General features: G+C 40.6%; 1 protein-coding gene across 3 annotated transcripts in view; it reads right to left on the bottom strand.

Moving 5' to 3' along the window:
• The window catches only part of SH3D19 (SH3 domain containing 19), a 79,995-nt gene extending 59,451 nt beyond the window's left edge, over nt 1–20,544 (bottom strand). Inside the window, exons 1-2 of one of the 3 annotated variants that reach the window (XM_040556646.1) lie at nt 20,309–20,544; nt 1,909–1,948 (exon numbers count right to left, since the gene is read on the bottom strand). In XM_040556646.1, the coding sequence (XP_040412580.1) occupies nt 1,909–1,948; nt 20,309–20,399 (131 nt within the window). In that variant the 5' untranslated portion in view covers nt 20,400–20,544. Of the gene's footprint in view, nt 1–1,908; nt 2,238–20,308 lie in introns of those variants that run through there. The other 2 variants (XM_040556650.1, XM_040556649.1) reach the window with 2 other exon arrangements.
• Nucleotides 20,545–20,865: the final 321 nt, after the last annotated feature.

Genomic DNA, 20,865 nt, shown 5'->3' with positions numbered 1-20,865 from the left:
CAGCAATTTGTCACCATAGGATTAGGCTTCCATGATAACACAGAATAAACCACGGAGTGCAGCAGTATCAATTAGCAGAGTACATCATGTAACTAAGGTAGGCTCTGGTCACCTCTGGCCTAGAAAGAGCAGCGAGACATGCACAAAACCACGCTATCCTTTTAACAGTGATTTTTCTTCCACACAGCTCATCGTGGAAAGCAGAACTAACGTAACACCAATGGTCAGTGAAATTGAGAAGGTGATAGAAGATACACAGATGTTTAACAGGTTAGAAACTAAGTGCAGTGCTGACAAGAATGAAATACTGCAAAGCTGCATTTTCTTCAACACAATGAGCAGCTTGCATGAACCTGCTAATTTCTCTGTGCTTTCCATGGGAGAATTTGGAATCTGTAACCCAGACAATTTAGGGCAGTATTTTATTGTCAGGGTTGGTCCACGTTTGTAATTGCAATTCTTTGCAATTGTAATTCGGGGGGGGGGGGGGGGGGAGGGGGAAGGGGGAGAGAAACTAAAAACTTTTTCTTTTGGTTACAAATTAGTACTTCTAAAATACACTGCAGAGCGAAATGGTACTGGTGGGAAGGACCTGCCAGGTGAAGTGGGAACAGACTGAAACTGTTTCAACCTTACATTAAACATTTTGATAAAATTAGATTTCCTTTTGATAATTATTTGGATACATTTGAAATTATTGTAACATAACCTAATAAAAGTTTAAGCATGTAGACAACAACTGCATCTTTTAAAGAAAAAATAAGTATTTTTAATTATAAAATACCAGTCTCTGTATTTTCTTTTAAGCAGATATGAGTAATCAAAGACAATGACAATAATTTCACTGCAATTGCAGAAGCACGTAGCTGGAAACAGCTACAGTGCTGTTGGGGATTTGGGAGGGAAGAGACAGGCACCCTCTCTTCCATTACAATGTGTGGTAGATACAGCACATCAGCTGTGCTACAAGTTGCTGCTTACAGTTCCCTCTGTTCTTCTGACTATGAAAACTACCCCAGTGTACCGTAAACATGTAGTAACAACAACAACAAAAAATGAGACTAAAATAAAATTAAAAGGTCATGTCATGTCAGAAGGCTGGACACCAGCAGTGTCCTTTGGAAAGGCGTTTCACAAGGGTGAGCCACTGCTAGCTTCTCTGCTCAATCACCGAACCTCATTAAAATCCCATTATCCACCGAGGGATATGGAGATCTTATTCCTTGGAGAATAATTGACTGAAGAGTTTGGAAATAAGGCAAAAGGGAAAGAGATGGTTTGTTGTTGTTTTGTTTTCCTCAAATGAGAGAATAACAAGGAGGAGAACTAGAGAATTTTCAGAAGCTTAAGGGAAAATGTGGCCTTACAAATCAATAGCTTTGGAAGTCTATGGCAATTCCTGATGGAAATTCTGGATAAAAATAAAATGCGTGCACACACGTGTGTTTTGGTCAATACCTGTTTGTTCGTTTCATCCAATTTTGAAACCTTAGGTATGATAGGATCAGAGTTAAGTGTCGCTATTCTTGACTGAGCCAAGACTTATTTTCCCTGCTACAAAAGCAAACGCTCCAAAGAACACAGAAGCAAAAGTTGTAAGTGCTTCTTATCCTAAATCACAGTTTTACAAAACAACCCTGTACATGATACATAAACAAGCCTTTCGGACTTGAAGCGCACAGATTTACAGTGTAGTGAACCCGGTTAATTACTTGAAAAATTAAGGAATATTAAACAATTACCTTTATCAAAGTTATTTGGGTATGTTCTTACTGTTACCAGAACAGAGAAGTTGAAGAAAGGCATTTTTATTTTTTGGCTAATTTCCTAATTCATCCCATAAAAGGAAAGAAAGTAAAGAAAAAAAGGAAAAGAAGGGAAGAATAAACACAGGAATATGGTTCTTACCCTGAAGAGCGGCAGTCTGGTTTATTTCTTTCAGAGCGATCTGTGAGAAAGGAGGCATAGTATCAGCACAAAACTTGCATGTTCTTTAGCAACACTAGCACAAAAGTCTTAAAAGATCTGTCACACCATATGACTAGCAAAAACAAAAGCTGATTCTGTCATAAAACTGTTTTTCTACACTGCACTGTTCTGCCTGAGAAAAAGTAAAATCACAGCAAGCTTAATATTTATTAAAATTCCTCTATTCCAAACAGTGTGTATTTCATGTTTTGTTTTAATGCTTTAGAAGCTTCCCCTCCCTTTAGCTAAAATGAATAAGACTTTAGTTTAGGGTAAAAATAAGAGGGAGGGAAGAGGAAAAAAGCAAAACCACAGATTACTCAGCGCAAAAAAATCATTCCATGAATCATGGCTGGCAGAGTTCCCTGACAGGATGGGAGAAAAATCAGCAGTTGGTTGCAGCAACATCTGCAAATACACTGAATCCAGTGCAGCCCCGTCATTAACTCTTCGACTTCAGTGTGTTCTAGATACGGGATATTTCTGTGCTTTCAGAAAGGGTTTTGTTTATTCAATGACTACTTCAAGCAGCTTATCTGCACTAATGACATTGACCAGCAACAAACATCTACACAGTACAATCACATGAACTCAGATAAACTGCTTTTGCTGACCAATTTATAAGTTCCTAGAACCATCTCCAGATACGTTTCTACATCTTGATTGATTTCTGAAAGCTCTGATACAAAAAGAAAGTAGAAAACACTTCTAAGAGCAAGATTCATCAAACAAGCATCATAAAACAGCGTTATTAGAATTCACACGCTCAGTTATGTTGTAAGTCCAGAACATCTCTTTACCGCAAGATTTTTGAAATGATAGAAAAAAGTGAGACTTGTGTCCTCCTAAAATGTGTATTTTCTAAAGTTAGAGTTTTTTTTATCATTTGTAACAAAAAGATCGACTATGCGATTAGAAGGGTGTTCTTACACCTATATATAATCAACTCTGACCATTGTGATTTTGCTTCTGGTTCCATCTGTGTGTCTAGTCAAGAGAAAGCTACATCCCCCCCCCCTTAGTAACAGTTTACTGAAAAGCTTCCCTACCCTGACGAGTAAGAGTCTTCTTAAAAAAAATCATACTTACAGACTGTATTTTGAACCCTAAGCTCCGCACTTGAGCTAGAATTTCTTCTTCTTTTATTAGCATGTTTGTTCGTATAGTTTTATCTCATGTACAGAAGAAATATTCTCTTCTCCCAAGTTTTACATGCTCATTTGATTACATTTTGATAAACTGGTAAAAAAGATCATGTCAACAGTGCCCAAAGGAATACTAATGCTTTTTCCATCCACAGGTGCTCCTATTGAACTGTCATAGCCACAGAGCGTATAATTCATTGTGTTTCTGACTCACAGCAATCTCCATTTCATCACACTGCATGCACCTCTGTTAGCTATTAACAGCACGAGATAGCTCAAACCAGAGTTACAGCAGCAGTTGTTCAAAGACACACAGAAAAGCTCCTTCCATTTTCATCACTTGTTCACATAATCCCCTAACCTATGAGTATGCAAAAAAAAAAAAAAAAACAGGCAGTGCCTCCTACTGAAATCTGCTTGCCATCTGTTGCTTGCTACCAGTGTCCCCAGTTATTTACACAACCACCATCTAACAGCAGTCAGATAAAACCTTCCCACCTATAGTACAATAGTGTGGATGTACCAGTGAGAAGGAAGAAAAGAGTCACAGAAGATGTAAACTGAGCATACGTGGGCTCTCCTCTCAGCCCACATCCAACTGGCAGATCCACCACAGCCCAGCCATGCCTCTGAAACCTGCTCGCTCAGATCAGTGCATTTCCTTCTCTCCTTCATTTTATTGCAAAAACAAAGCATTAGTGTTGTTTTTACACATTTTATTAACTGCTAAATACAGAGAAAGAACATCATCCACATATACTCTGGTCTTACCAAAAAGAACAACGGGAAACGTAATCCTGCAAGCATGCAGTTAGTTTTTTTAGAGTAGAAAATAAAACCTGTACATGCTTACGGCTATTATGAATTTAATATTCTAAATTTGTTTAGTATCAAGTGTAATAAGAGACTCAGACTTGACTCTTTCTACTTAGCACCTTAATTTTGCAATTCTGGATGCTGTTTTAATATTACGTACAAGCACCAATTCAACTAATGTCACACACCTCTAGAACATGAACACACAGAATGAACAGGCAAATCTTAATGTATATTGCACAGTACATGCATATACATACAGGTATATATTAAATATAAATGCATATACAAATCCCAGCTGAATGTCCACAGCTGGCTCTTTTACTCTGCATGTTACTTCATCAACTGAGATCTTTTTGCAACCTTTTCTAACAGAAACAAGCAAGAAGACAGCATAGAGACAAAGATCTGAAAATCAAATCTTGCATTACAGATTTTCCTTCACATCAAAGAAATAAATTCCCAGAAAACACCATGGGACATGATGTGTTCCCAGTATGATACCGTATGTCCTTCAATTCTGAACTCTGGAAGGCAAAACAGCATGTCAGATTAGAGCAAGCACTGGGTGTGCACTGGACTAGCATGCACGATGAGGAAGGCAGTCCACACGCAGACACAGGAAATTTGCAGGCAAGAATTATGCTTCCACTGACAGTTTCTACCTTCAAGAAACAAGCTTCCACAGATGAGATACTTGGTCTATTTTCACCATCTCCGTGCTACTCGAGTAATACAATTCCTTACTGCGTGTGCAGCTGCCGTCAAATACGGTACGAATTGCTAAACCTTTGCTGCCCTTAAACAAATACAGCCTGTGTGGACGAGTATATTATCCTTGTTCAGCAGCAGGATACAGCGCAAGAAGTCAAGGAGCTGGCAGGTGGAGCAGATGAGGCGGAAGAAGTCAGAGACTTCTGGCTGAGGTTGGGAAGACCAGTGCCAAGTTTTAAACGCTGCAGAAGAATCAAGGAAAACATCAGGACACAAAGATCTGCTATTCATACCACAACTGTTTGGCAAATCTGGTGTTTATTTAGAAAATCATACCGTGTATATTTCATCAGTAGCATGGACATGTTATGCCTTTTTTCAGCATTCAAAACTGAGCAGCAGACATATATGTCATATTCCAGTTGCTTTTAGAAAGGGTCAGGTTTCTTTAACTGGAGACTTTTTTAGCCTTCAAGCATGGGAAAATTATCTTGTTTGTTTGCTTTTATTTTGACAGAACAGTTTTTCTTCTTGAGGAAAATATAAACATAACCATCAGGAGAAAAATAACTGACACACTTTATTTCAGTCGTTCCACAAACCCAGAATAGCTGAAGTTTTTGCCAAAAAGACCACCAAAGCAGAAAACAATAGCTTTTAAGTCACGCCTCTTGCCTTTGGAAGACAAGCAAAGAAAAGGGGAAAAGGCAACTCGCACCAAAGAGAGCCATTGTTTTTCTCTGTTTATTGTGCAATATTCTCCAAAGCATCTTGTTGCTAAGAGTGACTTCTACTGAAAAGCGTGCTCTCACTAGAAAAAAATTTAAGTGTAAACACGAAACACTGTTGAAAAAGGAGCGGAAAACTAACAGACATTCTGCTGCTTTCAACCTGCAAAGTAGACTGGGGAGCTTCCAACGCAGTAACCTCTGGACACACAGATCCAACTTCCTACCCTTAATCCCTCAGCTCAAGCTCTTTTAAAAGAAGCTGAATTGGCCGAAGAGGACAAAGGGAGGCACACACTATGTCCACTTCGGGTAAATACTGTATTTTAATCCTAACTATGGCTCTTGAATGGAGCAGCCGCCAGAGGGGGCAGGACATCCTGACACTCTCCAGGAGGAGATTTCCATTACAGCAAGCTTGTCTGTCTCTATTGTTTTTAGCCCACCATGGCACTGCAGTGGTTTCATAATGAAAAGTAATAGGAGATGCTTGTAACAATACTTCTGCAGCAATGTCAAGCCTCTGTAAAAAAAAAAACAGGCAACAGAAACAGTGGGCTTTTAAGCAGTACTGTTGCCAGTGGTGCTGGCAACACCAAAATACAAAAACTACAGAGAAGTCATTCTCAGAACAGGCAATTGTTGAAAGTGACTAAACAAATTGCTCCAACCCACATGCCCCAGTCCCCAAGGAGCATACTTTTGTAAGCTTCTAGGCCTTAAAGAAGCTAGGCACTAAAACTGATGCAGCAACCTTAACAAGACATCATGCAGAAATACAATGGCTACTACCATTACATTAGCAACTTCATTTTTGTAATCTTGACCAGCTGACCCAGCTGATCACTTTGCAACAGTTCCCGTTAGCCAACTGCACCAGATCAAACAGCCCCAAATTTCCACTTCAAGTTGTCAGTGTACATAAGGCCCAACCTCAAACAAAACTGCACGTTCCCTGGGCAAAAGATCTGCAGCTGTGCAGGATTTTCAGTGCTTGTTTTATTTGCACTGAGATAAGCTATAGCGGCCTCCGGTATTGCCGTATTTCTGCCTTCCATTTCGTTAAGGTGGGATGTGGCTCTCAGAGACTCCTGCTTCTTTATAGCACCCCTCTTGGGTAAGGAGTCGTAACAATGCAAATCAGTTCCAGGGTACGGAATCTACTGTAAATTTCATTCAGTTTGATTAGGAACTGCTATACAATAATAACTGCAAGACCGAACACTTATCTATATATTTCAGTATTGTAGCAGCAGAGTCCCTTATCAGTTGTTTAAAAGGCAAGGAGCACGAGGAGAGATTAATGAGAGGCTTTGAAGAAATTTTTCTCATTTAGTTTAACGTATAGCTTTCCCTGCCCTCCAAAAGGCCACAAAACCAGGACACACACCAAGTTTACAACCATAAGGGCAGACAGTTTTTATACCTTCTTTAAATTCTACAGAATGCTGCTGAATTCCAGAGCAGTAAATTGGGGAAAAGAATGGATTACACACCCCGCTGCCCCCCAAATGAAATGTCACTGGCCTGTCCATTTTAATACTGCACGGTAACTGAGTCTTGTAGGCACACAGCATTCTTGCAGTGTTTTAGTCTTGGAAGCAATGCTTTCTTCACTCCTAAGCATGACTGATATATGGCCAAGGGAAAACCAAAAAAAGAACAAACATGTAAATATGTACAGAAGAATTCATTGAACCTCTGGGTGAATATTTAACCTTGAGACCTACTGACCACCATACAGCTTCTAATTATCCAAAGGCCATATTTTTCAATTGCTAAAGAGATTAACAGTGAACTATAGTCACCTTTAAAGCCTTCTGTGTACTTGTGTGATATATAAATGAAAAAAAGAATTTACTGGACAACAGGGGCCACATCTACCAGTGCTATGTTTGCTGCCAATTTGTTTTTGTGGCTGTGAATTTCTAGGCTCTCGTTCTTGCTCCAGTGTTACTCCTGCAATGCAACAGCAAAATTGTGTGGGCATCAGTGTAAGCACGCATAGCAGCCATAAGAGAGGGGCTGATGCAGAGAGATGAACGAAAGGAAGGACTGTGTAAGTTCTCTGCTTCTCAAAATGGTCCATGTTGTAATAACTTAGACCAAGCTCAGCACCGGTTCCCTGTTCTAAGGCCATGAACAATAAAAAAAGTATGTGAGCAATCAAACATATGCAGCATATCCATATGTTAAAGCACTAGTAACTTCTAAAATTTAAGCAGGAAATTCAACATACATTTGTTTCTAAAGGTGTTTTTTTCAGGAAATGAGCAACTTCTGAAGGTGCAAATCAGCACATCTTTAGACAAGACATTGCAGCTGGTCAGTGCAATGTCATTCTTAGATGATGTACTTCAGGCTCATAGGACTAAAGCATGCAGAGCTCCCAGAATCACAGTCGGAGCTAAAAGGAAACCTACTACTTAATTTTCCTCGATAACTTCACAGAGTGAAGTACCAATTGACTCGTCTTTTTGATAGACTGAAGATATATAACCACAAAATACCTCCCTCTCCAGGTATTTCAGAAATGTTAAAATTTACATTTCTGAAAAGCATTTCACTGACGTTGCCAGCATTCCCAATAAAAGAAAATTATCTTTCAAGAGCATGGTACTGCCACTTCCTTCCCAGAGATGTAGCTTGCCTGTATAGGCTCTGTTTATTTCTCAGTAACACAACAGAGCTCAGTCTGACACTAGGTCTGTTTGCCATAGAGTGCTGATACACAACAATAAATAATATAAAAAAATATAATAAGAACCATTTTAAGTTTTCTAAAAGGTGTATGGCTTGCCTTTTTTTTTTTTTCTCCCCTTCCTGTTGAACAACAGTTCCCTAAAATTTGTGCATTCCTGGCCACAGGCAGGGATAATTTCAGGCTGAGTGCAGGGAATATCACTTCCACCATTTAAGCAATTTCCTTTGACCTACACGGTACAAACTAATCTGTTGTAGAAACAGCCTTTGTTACATGCATTTCAGATAATCACGCACAATTTTTGTGAATTCACAACCTATTTTATAACTTGCAAAAGATGTAATCTCTATTTGTGAAGTACTGATATTATATAGTAGGAAGATCATTTTTGGATACCAAACATTTTGCAGATTTCACCATTCCTTTCCCTCCAACAATCCTCCACCAACCCCACCCTGATCTGGGGGCAATTAAAAGTTTTCGGAATTTGCTTATCCAAAACAGCACCTTTCTATTTTCGAGATGCCAAAAATCAACAACAGTCTCCAGGGTAATCTTACACATTATACCCTTGGAAGTCAAGTCTTATGTAATGTGTGTGAGACATGAATTCACAATAAAGTGCTGAATGTGAGTATCAGCTACAGATATTCCCACTTCTGTATCACAGGAAATGAATTCAGCTTTAAAATAAACTAACAAGAAAAAAAAACTTAATTACTTCATCCTGTGAACCCACTGACAGCGATGCTGACAGCACAGCTTCTAAACCTTCACATGTGAATCTGGAATTTAGGTATTGTTGTTAGTGCAAGCAAATGTATAGGTCTGTATTTTGGGGGTAATTTGGAGAATAGGGGGATGAAGAGAGACAGAAAGAAAGAAAAATGCTTATTACAATAACTGATTGAAACACACTCAATCATAGAAGAACAACCTCTATAAAAAGAGAATAAATGTACCAGGCAAATAACAATATTTATTTCTCTTCAGATACCACTGAAATAGTCAATAGATTGTTAATGGAATATTTTTTGGTCCCATGCCAGCATTTATGCCAATTTTATCCTCCAAATTATCCCCAATTATCCCCAAATTGTTTACTCAGTCCAAATAAAGACAGCTAACAAGAACATTCTTAAACCTCAATTGTTCTGTAGCAAGTACTGATTTTCTATAAAAGTGCATTTTAAATTAGCCTATTAACAAAAGATTTTCCTCCAGTGACATTGATAATTCTGCCCAACAGCCACACAAAAATAAAAAATTCTAGGAAAGCAAACAGAACAACTGCTTCTCATGTACATTGGATTTTTTGTAAAATCCACAAAACAGGTTATTCTCCAAAAGGTCTCTTGCTCTTTACACTAAAATAAAGATTACAGGATTCAGAAACATCATTAAAGGGACTTGCCTGAAGATTTGAAAAGTGGAATTGTTTAATATTGTTGGCATATACCAATAAACTGTTGGAACCTGAGATAACCCTGATCCATTGACATTGAATACACGCTTAAAAGTTGTGCATATTATATGATAATGCAGAGATCAGCATCCAAAAGTCATTTTTTAAGACATGAGTCACCTGGCATTTTGAAAGCATTTTACTGAGGTGTGAGATGACTTCATACACATCCCACCCCGAGGCAAACATTAAACATCTACCAAATCCTCTTCAAGGTACCTTTGTTATGGCGTAACACGTACATGTAATATGCACATTTGTGTCCTTTGGTCCTTGAGGACCATCCTGACCAGAAGTCAGGATACAAAGCAACGTTTTATAACGAGGGAAAATAGGAGACAATGAAAGAGGGCGACAACAAGGAAATAGCAGGTCAAAAAATACAAACAGCACCCACTGGGAGCGGAGTGGCAGGCAAGCCTTCAGGAGCACAGGGTTTTTACACCACTTTGTAAGAACCTCAAGCATGCTCAACAAAAAAGAGCATGGTTTGCAATGCACAGGTTGGTGTGCTATTGTTTATTTAAAACTTGAAAGCTATCGATGACTTCAACACAGCTTACAAAACAAACATATACAAATCATAATGAAAATACCAGGTCTCTTTGTGAACAAAATGAAAGCTGTCACAACTTTAAGAAATGCTTTTAAAATGACCATTTATATTATAAACATACACCTTTCATTCTTCACATCTGGCCCCCCTGTTCTAGGCAAGAGCTGACTGTGCCTGTCTCTGGGCTCCTAATTACAGTATTTCTCAAAATCCTCTCATCTGTTTTTCTGAATGTTCAGCAAACGTACTTCCTCCTCCTTTCAGGCTCTCAGAAAACACGCAATCGAGAGCAGCTATTATAAAAGTAATTTTTAAGGAGCTTCTAGCCTTGACATCAGGTTAGCGCACCCGGTCCTCAGTCTCATAAACGCAAATACGGCTCTCCTTCTGCTGCTCCTCAAGGAAGCAGTTCCTCTCTACTGTCCAAGGAGAGGCTTCAAATGCCAGCAGCTTTAAACAAATGGCAAGAAGATGGCAAAGCCATAAGCATCCTGAAAAGCTGAAAACAAGGGATCCCCCGGTTACCACAGAAAAACCATGGGTTCCTGGGCACGCTGGTAATGCTACCAGAGACCATTCAAATTCCTCAGCACCTTGGAGAAACAGCTCTCCTCCCATGTGCACCCAGACCCCTCCTTTTCCCCACCCCACTCCTGTGCATACGCCAAAGAGGCGCCAGAGGATCCATCACAGGCATCCAACTTCTGTAAACACATTAATAAGTACCTCTGCTTTGCTAGGGTGCCAGGAGCATAATGACTCAATTAAATAGTTCTTGGTGATGGGTCCACCAACCCCAAACCAGTGGACAGGAACTGGAGAAATGAAACGTACCTAGAGTCACAGTGGCAGATACCACGCATTTCCCAGAGCGGATGCTGGTGCTCTGCAGAAAGTTATGCTTGTTACTGCTGGATACATGAGGTATGCAGTGTTCTCCCATCTCATCATTCACTGATACCTGTCCCACTCTGGTACTGACACTCTTCCAAGCAGTGTCTAGACCTGCTTAAACAGAGGAGGTAGTGGACTACAGCAGGCACCCCACACTCTCAGGTACCCCATTTTCAGGTGAGATTCATCATTCTGGTTTAGTGATTACTGTGTGTTTTTTCAGACCTACTCAGAATCATTTAAACCTTCAAGAAAGGCCTAGAAAGGTCTTGGAAAGACCTTCCAGACCACCATGTCCAACCATCAACATGAAAGGCTGACAGCCTTACGGCAAGTGACAAAGCTTGCAGTATTTGCCATCAGATCAACTGTGGCATCTGACAATGACATTTTCAAAGCCCTAGGTAAAAGGAGAGATTTTTCCAAAGCTCTAATTTTGATCCTGAGTTCCACATTTCTATTAGTCTCTGCACTGTAAATTTACAGTGCAGACAATTGTAAAATGAACACTGAGGGAACAATTTCTTATGTGAAAGTTATCAAAATGCTGAGCTTGTTTCCAGGTATTTATGTCCCATCACTCTAACAGGATGAGCAAACAGTATTTTAATAATAAATAACATCACAGCACTCTGTTCACTCAAAAATTCTTGTAAGTGATTTAACACAGATGTGCACAACCTGAATCAATTTTCACGTGTAGATCTGTGATATTGACTGCTTGGGTTTTAATACAAGACAGACTGCATGATGAATATAAATTTATCACCTTAAGAAAACAATTTACATTAATTTTAGCTTGCCTCATGTAAATAGAAACAAAATGTTATAGCTGAAGAAAATAATCAAATAGCTTATTCTATGCATACAACATTCTGTCTAGAAGGAGAATGCGTCAGAAACACCTTTGTAGGAAACACAGTGCTTGAAATTTACCTACAGCTTTTAGAATGTGATTCACCATGTTCAAAGCCACACTAAAAAAGCAAAATATTTATGGGAAATTCATCATCATAATTCAAGAATTAGTGATTATCCAGTAAAAATATCAACCAGCATATAATAGGTAGTAATTGATTACGTATAATGAAGAAGTAAATTGCATTCCCTGCTACGATGTAACATTTGAAGATCAAAAGTATAAGTGGTGTCAAAAAGGAACCGAAGCCATGAAAGGTAAAGCACTGGGTAACTATTTAACAGAAACTTTCGTATCAGCCTCCAAGAAGTTTCTAAAGGTGTTGGCTGCAGAGGATAAGCAATCCTTTTTGGAATTAAAAATTAAATCTTAGTAGAGGTTTCTTGCATACTTCATTGAAGACACTTGTAGGCAACTGTAAGACCCAGGTTACTGAACAAGATGATCCTTTTGTCTGATCCAGCATAACTTTGCTATGGGCATGACAATTATAAGCTTCTTGTCCCGTGTTTTTTAAGTTTGCACAATGGGGCATAGATAAGCCAGTATCGTGGCTCTGAAAGTCTGAGGCGATACATCCTTTTAGTTACAGGAGTGACTATATCACCCATTCAAGATCTTCTGCATGTTCTGATCCAATCACATTTTCTACAAAAACCTCAACAAGCTGACTGAGGTGGTGATTCATATACAAAATAAATGCAACACCCCCTTAAAAAGCTTAGAATAAAAATAAATAAAAATAAGCAGTAGGAAAGAAAATGAACAGTGAGATTTGTTGCATTCAGCTTCTAATTACAGTGTGAAATTTTCAGCTTGACTTCTGTTGAGCCCTTCAGGTTGGCTTCAAATGCAGCTACTTATAGCCATGTTCCTCTGCTATCGATATGGCAGGTATAGATTTGTTGTGTCGTAACTGAAAAAATTCACAGACCAGTTAAGTTCATCTTCAAAGCATCTTATATGGAATTCCATTAAATCTTGTTAAAAGATCCTTAATTCTCAAGTCAGAATGTCAAATTGATGTTTTTAGAATAACATGTCCAGTCCATACGGAAGTGTTCATTTACAACACCTGAAGCAGTTAGCGTAACACAGCACTACATCGGATGATCAACTTAATATTGATATCCATAGAAGTCTGTGTCTTTCAAAATTCATAAAGCATTGGAGGAAAAAAATGAAGTTTTTCTGCTCTGTCTCATCATCTACTAAATCTAGGCCTTCCCCCAAAACTTAAGTTTGTCTTTCACTGAGGGTTGCCAAGCATAAAGCATGGATCAACAGATGATATATGGTCTCCTCAAGTCTGCAGTTGGAATGCTTCAGTAACTTTGTGCACGCTATTTTTCAAGGGAAGAGTAAAAATCTTGTCTAGAAATTCAGCTGATGCTTCTACTCCAGTTGAAAAACTGAATATGTGAGGCAGGACTGCCCAACGGTAAGGTTGAAGGGTCCAGGCTTTTTTAGATGAGCAAAGAGGAGGCAAACGAACTATCTAAAACAAGCTATCTACACAGCTGCCTGAAGGGGAGTAACAAAGATCACAAATGCAAACTCTTCCTGGTATTAGCAGACAATATAACAAGGGGCAACAGTCACAACTGTGGCGTGGGAGGTTCAGGCTTTAAGTGAGTAAAAATTCCTTCACTCGGAGGTAATGCAGGGCTGGAACAGGCTGCATGCAGAGGCTGTAAATCCTTCTCTTTTGGGAGACTATTCATGACATGACTAGAGGAAGCCTTGGTGGATGGATCTAGTCTTGGCAAGAGTCCTGCTTCAAGCCGGAGACTAGACTAGGTGAGCCCCAAAGCTCACTTCCAGCCAAGGCTGCCACACTTCTGAGCCACAAAATCATCAGAGCAAGGACATTATACAATGCCCTATGCAAAGCACTGTATTTAACTAGGGATGATAAGCATCAACGGGAGATATTTATGTCATATGGCTTTAAGCACTATCAAAATAAAAATTCATGCTGCACATATTGTATGAAATACTTACTGAAACTGCATGCTCAGAACTACATTAACTTTTCACAGAAAGAGGGTTAATACCACCTCTCTGTTGTTTCCAGATTTTAAGTCAAGGCTATACAGTCAAAAGTAACTATTTACAAATTTATTTACAAATACTAAACTTGTTTCATCTGAAAACAACAGCCACTGTGGTAAAAACTTCTTCAAATCACAGAACGGTTTTTGTTGGAAGGGACCTTAAAGGTCCCAATTTCCAACCTCCTGCCATGGGCAGAGCCCAGGTTTCTTGCTCAAGGTTCTTGCAGCGATGTTCTGACTCACTCTGCCCTTTGCTGTCCATCCCCTTTATTTATGCAACAACCCTGATTTATTACTTGTTACCTTGACAGGAAGCGATTGATTGCAACACCCAGTTAACAACGTGGTTTTGGACAATCATCACTCAATGGGTTGTTCTCTTCGGCTATAATCTCACCACTCCTTATGCAATGATTCATTTTTGTGCCTTGCTTTGGCTATAACCTAAGTGAAGAAGATCTATTTCATCACTTAAGTCTTTTATTATTATTAGTCCTTCTACAGTCTCCTTGGCTAGGAGAAGACTACTCCCTGTTGGCTATCACAAATTATTCAGTTATTTTCCTTAGAGCTGCTTTTATTTTTAGAAAGCTTGTTTCTTCAGAAGACACAACATTCTTTGTGGTGCAGTCTATGCTCTTTCCCAAGTAACTGCAAGAAGTTTTTTTTCTTGCCACTGACAGCACACTTTAATTTCAAGAAAGGATGATGAGTTTCCACATATGGGCTACATTATTATATTCCACAAAAATTTTAGTTAGCTTCTTATATTTACCTCAAGCAAGCTAGATTCCAAGGCTAGCAAATTTAGCGGAAACATACAATAATTTTGGTGGGTTATGGGAAAGGCCTAACCAGGTAATTTTTTAATACCGACATGATACAACATATTAGCACTACTTTGAGATTATTTAATAAGAACTGCATTATTTGTGCTCTTTAAATTTTAAGTGTTTTACTGTGGTGGGGCCTCAAATAATTATCAGGACTGTAGCCCTTGAGCCTGCACTGAGACTACAACAACATGAGACCAAATCCCAAGAGAAACAGGTAAGGGATGTCCAGCTGGCAATTAACCCTACCACACCTGAACTTGTGCTCTGACTAGTTAAATAAATAACCAACACCCCCAAACTCTCTTCCTCAAACTTTTTGTGAGTTCTTGTTTGCACACGGACAGACTGACAGATCATAGCTATACCTTACGCATTTATTCAAGACAAGTGATCTATTTTGTCATGTTTATCTTTAGGAAGACAGATGAATAATGGCTAACGTATACCATTATCAATAACAGATGATAAATGATTACTTTTGCTACAGATGAGCAGAACAATTTCCAGATCAGAGCTGAAGGACAGAGACAAGCAGATGATGAAGTTTCCATTTGAACAATGCTGATTTCTGTTCCACATGAAGAAGAGCTTTCTGTTTCTTAAATGTAAGGTTTAGTTAAGATATAGGAACACAGTACCTAACTCTTTGAGCCACCTTTGTCCTCATCACATTTTGTCTCTGCTCAGGGTCACAGGCAGTCCCTGGAAGCTGCTATGGTCAAGCTGTTTATGTTATGATCCAGTGACCCTAAAGAAGATCATCACTTAATCCATCTCTAATGCTGAATTTCATGAAGAATCTCACATCACCTTATTCTTTTCTTCTCAAGACTGAATACATATTTTGCATTAACTTGGGAACAACTGCTGAGTGTTCTTGTATCAAATTCTTATCTGAAAAAAAGTCCGTGATGCCTGCAAATTACCATTCACTGAATTTTATCAGCCACACTACACAAACGTACCCCAGTAATTTCTCAGCATGTTGAGCAGGGAAATATTTAACCTGAATTTGTTAGATTGGATACAGCTCATTGTTCTCAGCTTCCAAAACAAGTCAGCACCAGTTTGATGTGGGACTGTAAAGTATTGATCCAACTGTGAACTAGATCTTCTTTTGGCTAAAAACCAAAGCATTCAGTCGATCAACCAACCAGAAATAGATAATCCCACCCATAATCTGAAATTGCCCACTAGAGCTGAAAAAGTTCCAGAAAACACTTGAAATACTGTAGAGAAGCAGAAACAAAAAAACGACCAGAGATGTCTCAGTCAGCATAGCAAAAGTTGTGTGCAAAATTTACACCCAATACATAGGAACAAGCCACAGACAAGAATTTATGATAAAAAAAGAGTGATATTAAATTAAATCAAAGCCTTTCCTTGTATTAATGACCATCTATACTTTTAAATACACACACAGTACAAATCACAATAGCTCTTCATTATGAACTCAGTTTTTGTTACTGACTTCTATATTTGGCTTTCTTTTTTTTTAATGTCAAGTACGGAAATACATCCATAACAGACTACTCTTTCACTAGGAACGCTGACCAGAATTCAAAATGAAATAATATAGATACTAAACATGTTTAAAATTGCGTGTGCACTTTAGATAACACCAGAATACTGAGACTCTCTTTCACTCCTAATGCGGCAAGCCTTTTGTGCTCAGACACACAATTAACCAATGCATTTCAAAACTAACATTTACTATACTCACTTACTCACTATAAAGTTTCTTTATTTGAGTCTGTACTCATAAAACAAAAAGCTCACCGAAACAGGAAGGTACACCAAATAAAGGTCCAAAGTTAGACTGGATAAAGCATGCAAGTCTATGGGAAAGAGGATTTTAGGTTGTTTTGTTTTCTTTTTCGTTATTCACTTCATTAAAAACAAGCTAATCAAGAAGATTATAATCATAAAATAAAAAAGAAAAATATCCAGTAAAAATCCAGTGTTCTCTGTGACTTCCCTGAGTAAGAATCTGTATGGCAGGCATATGCAACATGAGGGTAAAATCTATCACGTTATTTTAAGATGAAATCTATCATGTTATTTTACTTACATATATTGCAGTAAAAAAAAAAAAAAAAAGTTTCCTGAAAGACTGGCTTCCTTTCCCACAGCAGGTGGCTAGGAGATTCAGTTTAATGAACCTATGTAGCTATTTTTATTCTTCACAATTTTTAAAGAATATATCCTACTTCTCCTCCTTACCACTTAAAGAAATTATATTAAAAAAATCAATCATTTTCTCAAAGGGAAAATAATTTCTTTAGAAGATTCTCAAATTGCTCTACTTGTTACCTTCTCCCAGTCTTCCAGAACAAGCTAATCAAAAAGCTTTCTTGAATTCAGAGAAAACTCATCCCATTGGCATGGCATAGGTGGGGTAAACAGGCAGTCAAACAAAATAATTAAGCTATCTAAGATGTCTGCCACAGACAAGGATAGTTCTGTTCCCACCTCATCTGGTCATATCTCCAAGTTGTCATTCCCTGCTTTTAACATCAGTTCTGGCACTTTTCTACTGCTTCAGCAGGCCTCTTCAGCTCATTAAACCAGACACACACAAAAAAAAGAAACACCCAAATCTAGACACAAAAAAAAAAGAAAAAGAAAGAAAAAACACCAAAACAACAGGCAAGTAGATCTCTTAACAGCTCAGTCTACAGTTTCACAGCAACCTAAACCAAACTAACTCCTGGCTGGCATAGTGCCTTACCTCCCTCCGGCTGCATGTTCCCACTCTTTTTTATGCCAGCTTCAACACCATCAGAACCCGTAGAAAACTATGCCAGCAAGCTGAATCAGCACAATTGCATCCACCAAAGAGAACAAGAAAAATAGCTTCCTGCTGGGCCAGTGCACCAGAACAGGTTGGTGCAGGTCCTAGTAAGCATGAGAGCTCCAAGAGAGGCCCCAGCAGCCACCAGGGAGATCAGCCCAGGCTGCCGCACAGCCACAGCTTCAGTGACTTTGCTCACCAGCAGGTCAGACGAGCAGCACAGCTGACACACAGGAAGAGCAGAAGCACAGATCCAAGGAAGGGATCACCCCTCTAGCAGCAACAAGCTGTTAGATGAGTTTAGCCTGCTTCATCCTCTTGTATCTGTGGTAGCGCAACCAGGACTAGCTCCCAGGAAAAATGCTGCTTCTTCGTTCAATGACGTCCTGCGTTCTCTTTCCTCAATAAAACAGCGCTAATTATACCTCTGAGTGTTTATTAAGTCAGAAGCATTTCTGAACTTTCACCTTTCAACTACCTCTCGCTTTGCAAACGCAAGTCTTGTACGTGCAGGACAAAGGTGAGCAACTGCCCTTACTTCCACATATAAGCTGAACAGACCAGAAATTTAATCTGCTCATATTTGCAATTAGGTTAACAAACTGAAATGCTTAAATTGGCAGCCAGCTGAGACGCTTTTTTTAAACTCTAAAATATACCCAGTAAGTTATTTAACACTTACGTTTGTTACCATTTTGTCTTCGTAACTGCACGTAACACAACAAAATGCACTTATTTTCAACAGGCTTGTATATTAATGTATAAAGGAATTATCAAGTAAAGGAAGGGCAGCAAACTCATCCACTTGACGTGATACGCTTCATGGATGCCTTAAAAAAAACACTCAGAGTGTTTGTGCCCTGCTTTCCACTGTGCAGTCTTTCAAACAGATGGAAGGAAGGAGATACAGCCAAAGCAGAATGCTAGTCATCCACACCTACTTTACACTCCTAAGGTAAACAGTGCCAGGCCCATTTTGGAGGGGGATTGTCAGGACACAATAACAAAAGTTTCATAAAAGGAAGAGAAGGGCCCTTTATTACTGATTAGTAGCATTTCAACCAAGATAAATTCTGGGAACAGTTTGTTTCCAGAGTTTATAAAACATTCTGCTTCACAACAAGAAAGCAATGATTATATAAGTACATACATAAACTGTAGAACCCAATAGATGTTCTCCACCAGTAAATATCTCCAGAAGAAACAGCTTTAAAAAACAGATATCAGAACTAGCAGCTCATATGTTTGGCTACTGAGGAAATGGTACAGGAACCAACACTGGTTTTGCCTCCTGCCCTCGACGAGGCGAAATCCTGCACACGTGCCAAGCCACGCTGGCTCCTGCTAATCCTGCACCTGCCCAGGAATGCTCTGACATAACCAGGGTTGTGGGAAGCCACAAGGCCTGTGTGTTGCAAACTCTGTTCTGCATTGGGAGCCCTCAAATTGCTGTTTTTCTCATCTGCAAGAGAATACTCCTGTTGCTCAAATGGATACAGAACCACATGAATTGTAAAAGTTATTAGAGCATTATGGTTTTATCATAATTAGTAATTGCCAGAATATTTGGAATTAAATTTTAAATATGCAGTGTAGCTGATATTTTCCCTGGAAACAGTCTTTAAGAAAACAGTTCATTCTGGAAAGAATTTTACAGTGAGAGAGGAGGAAAATGCTGCATTTACCAACTTTGTGAAGATAGAGAAAGTGATATAAGCATTGCTTTTCAATTAACGACAATCAAATTAAAGAAACTACTTCAACTGCTGCCAAGATCCACTGGATGTCATTGTATCAAACAAAAGCTTTCTACAACCTCCAAGTCTATCTATAAAGCCATATCAACCTGTTTGCTCTCAAGCTCCTGTCTCCATGCCTTCCTATACACAATAGCTCTCACCTCCTGCTTGCCAAGGCCTGCAGTCCTTACCTGCACGGAAACATATGCAATTTTATATATAACTTTTATACCTAGATGTTCCATCCACCTTGACATTTACAAGAAAAATCAGTAACGTATTTTGTTTCCTGGTAAGGTATCTCCAACATGCGGACGTGTCTGGTGGACAATGCGTGTCTACCTCAGTGTTAGCTCGGAGAAGCAGGCTTTCAGAGCCAACTTCCTGATCACTCTCTGAGAGCACGCTTTCGGCTCACACTGGGCAGCTGTACAGATGCACCTGCCCTGAATTAATTTCAGTGAAACTGACTGGGATGACACGCTCCAGCAGTGCTGCCCATGTGATCCAGCTCCCCCAGGGAAACCCAGTCCCATTGACCAGGCTAGGGCTAGTCACAAGTCAAGGTGCAATGTGGGGTCACCAGGTCCTCAGTGCCAGCTGTTCCACCCCACATACCCATGCCAGTTAGGATAGGCTCCATGATGACCACAGTAGCCACCACACCACGATCCCTAGTCCTGTGGCCTCTCAGGCCAGCAGAGCCTCCTGCAGCAGGACCTGCTCCCGGATGGCACGTGCCACCAGGGCTCCAGCAGCGAGGAGCCAAGCCCTTTGGTGGCTTGTCCACACCGTGCGGGTTACCGTGCCTGGAAGAGCTGAAACCCTCTCTGTCGCTGCCGGGGAGGTTCCAGGGGTGGCACCGGGCCTCCTCACGCTGCCCTTCGCCCTCCCTCGCCCTCCCGCCCGGGGCCAACGCCAACACGGGCACCTGCAGCCTCGCCACCCCGTGCCCCCGGCCCCGGTCCCTCACCTGCCGCCGAGCCCAGGGCACCCCTGCGGTGCCTCCTGCCCAGCTCCCGCAGCTCCTCCTCGTCCTCCTCCAGCCTCCAGGCTTCGGCCATCGGCGAGGGGCCCGCGGGCGGCGGCGCTCAGCAAGCGGGGGCTGCCATGGCCAGGGGCGGCGGGTGAGGCCGGCGCCTTCCCCTCAGTGCCGCCCCGGCCCCGGCCGGGCCTGCCCCGCGCTGCTGGGGGGAGCCGGCGGCCGAGGAGAAGGAGGAGGAAAAGGAGGAGGAAGAAGAGGAGGAGAAGGGCAGCGGAGGCGCCGGCTGCCCTTCCTGCCCATCCGCGGCTCGCCGCCGTCAGCAGGAAGCCCCGCGGCCGCCTGGCACCGCCGCCAAAGGGGGAGGAGGAGGTGGCGGGGGGAGGTACCTGGCGGCCGCCGCCGGGGGCACCGCCACCGCTCCCTCCCCTTGGAAAGAGAAAAGTTTAACAGGGCGAAAAGGCCGCTGACTGCGAAGGGGTGGCCAGCTGGGGTCCCGGGGGCGGCTCGCTGAGGGGCAGGCTTCATGGCGGCAGGGCCGGGGGGTG

Source organism: Cygnus olor, chromosome 4 (assembly GCF_009769625.2).
Source record: "Cygnus olor isolate bCygOlo1 chromosome 4, bCygOlo1.pri.v2, whole genome shotgun sequence".
NCBI lineage: Eukaryota > Metazoa > Chordata > Aves > Anseriformes > Anatidae > Cygnus > Cygnus olor.
This window is presented reverse-complemented; position numbering and strand designations above follow the sequence as displayed.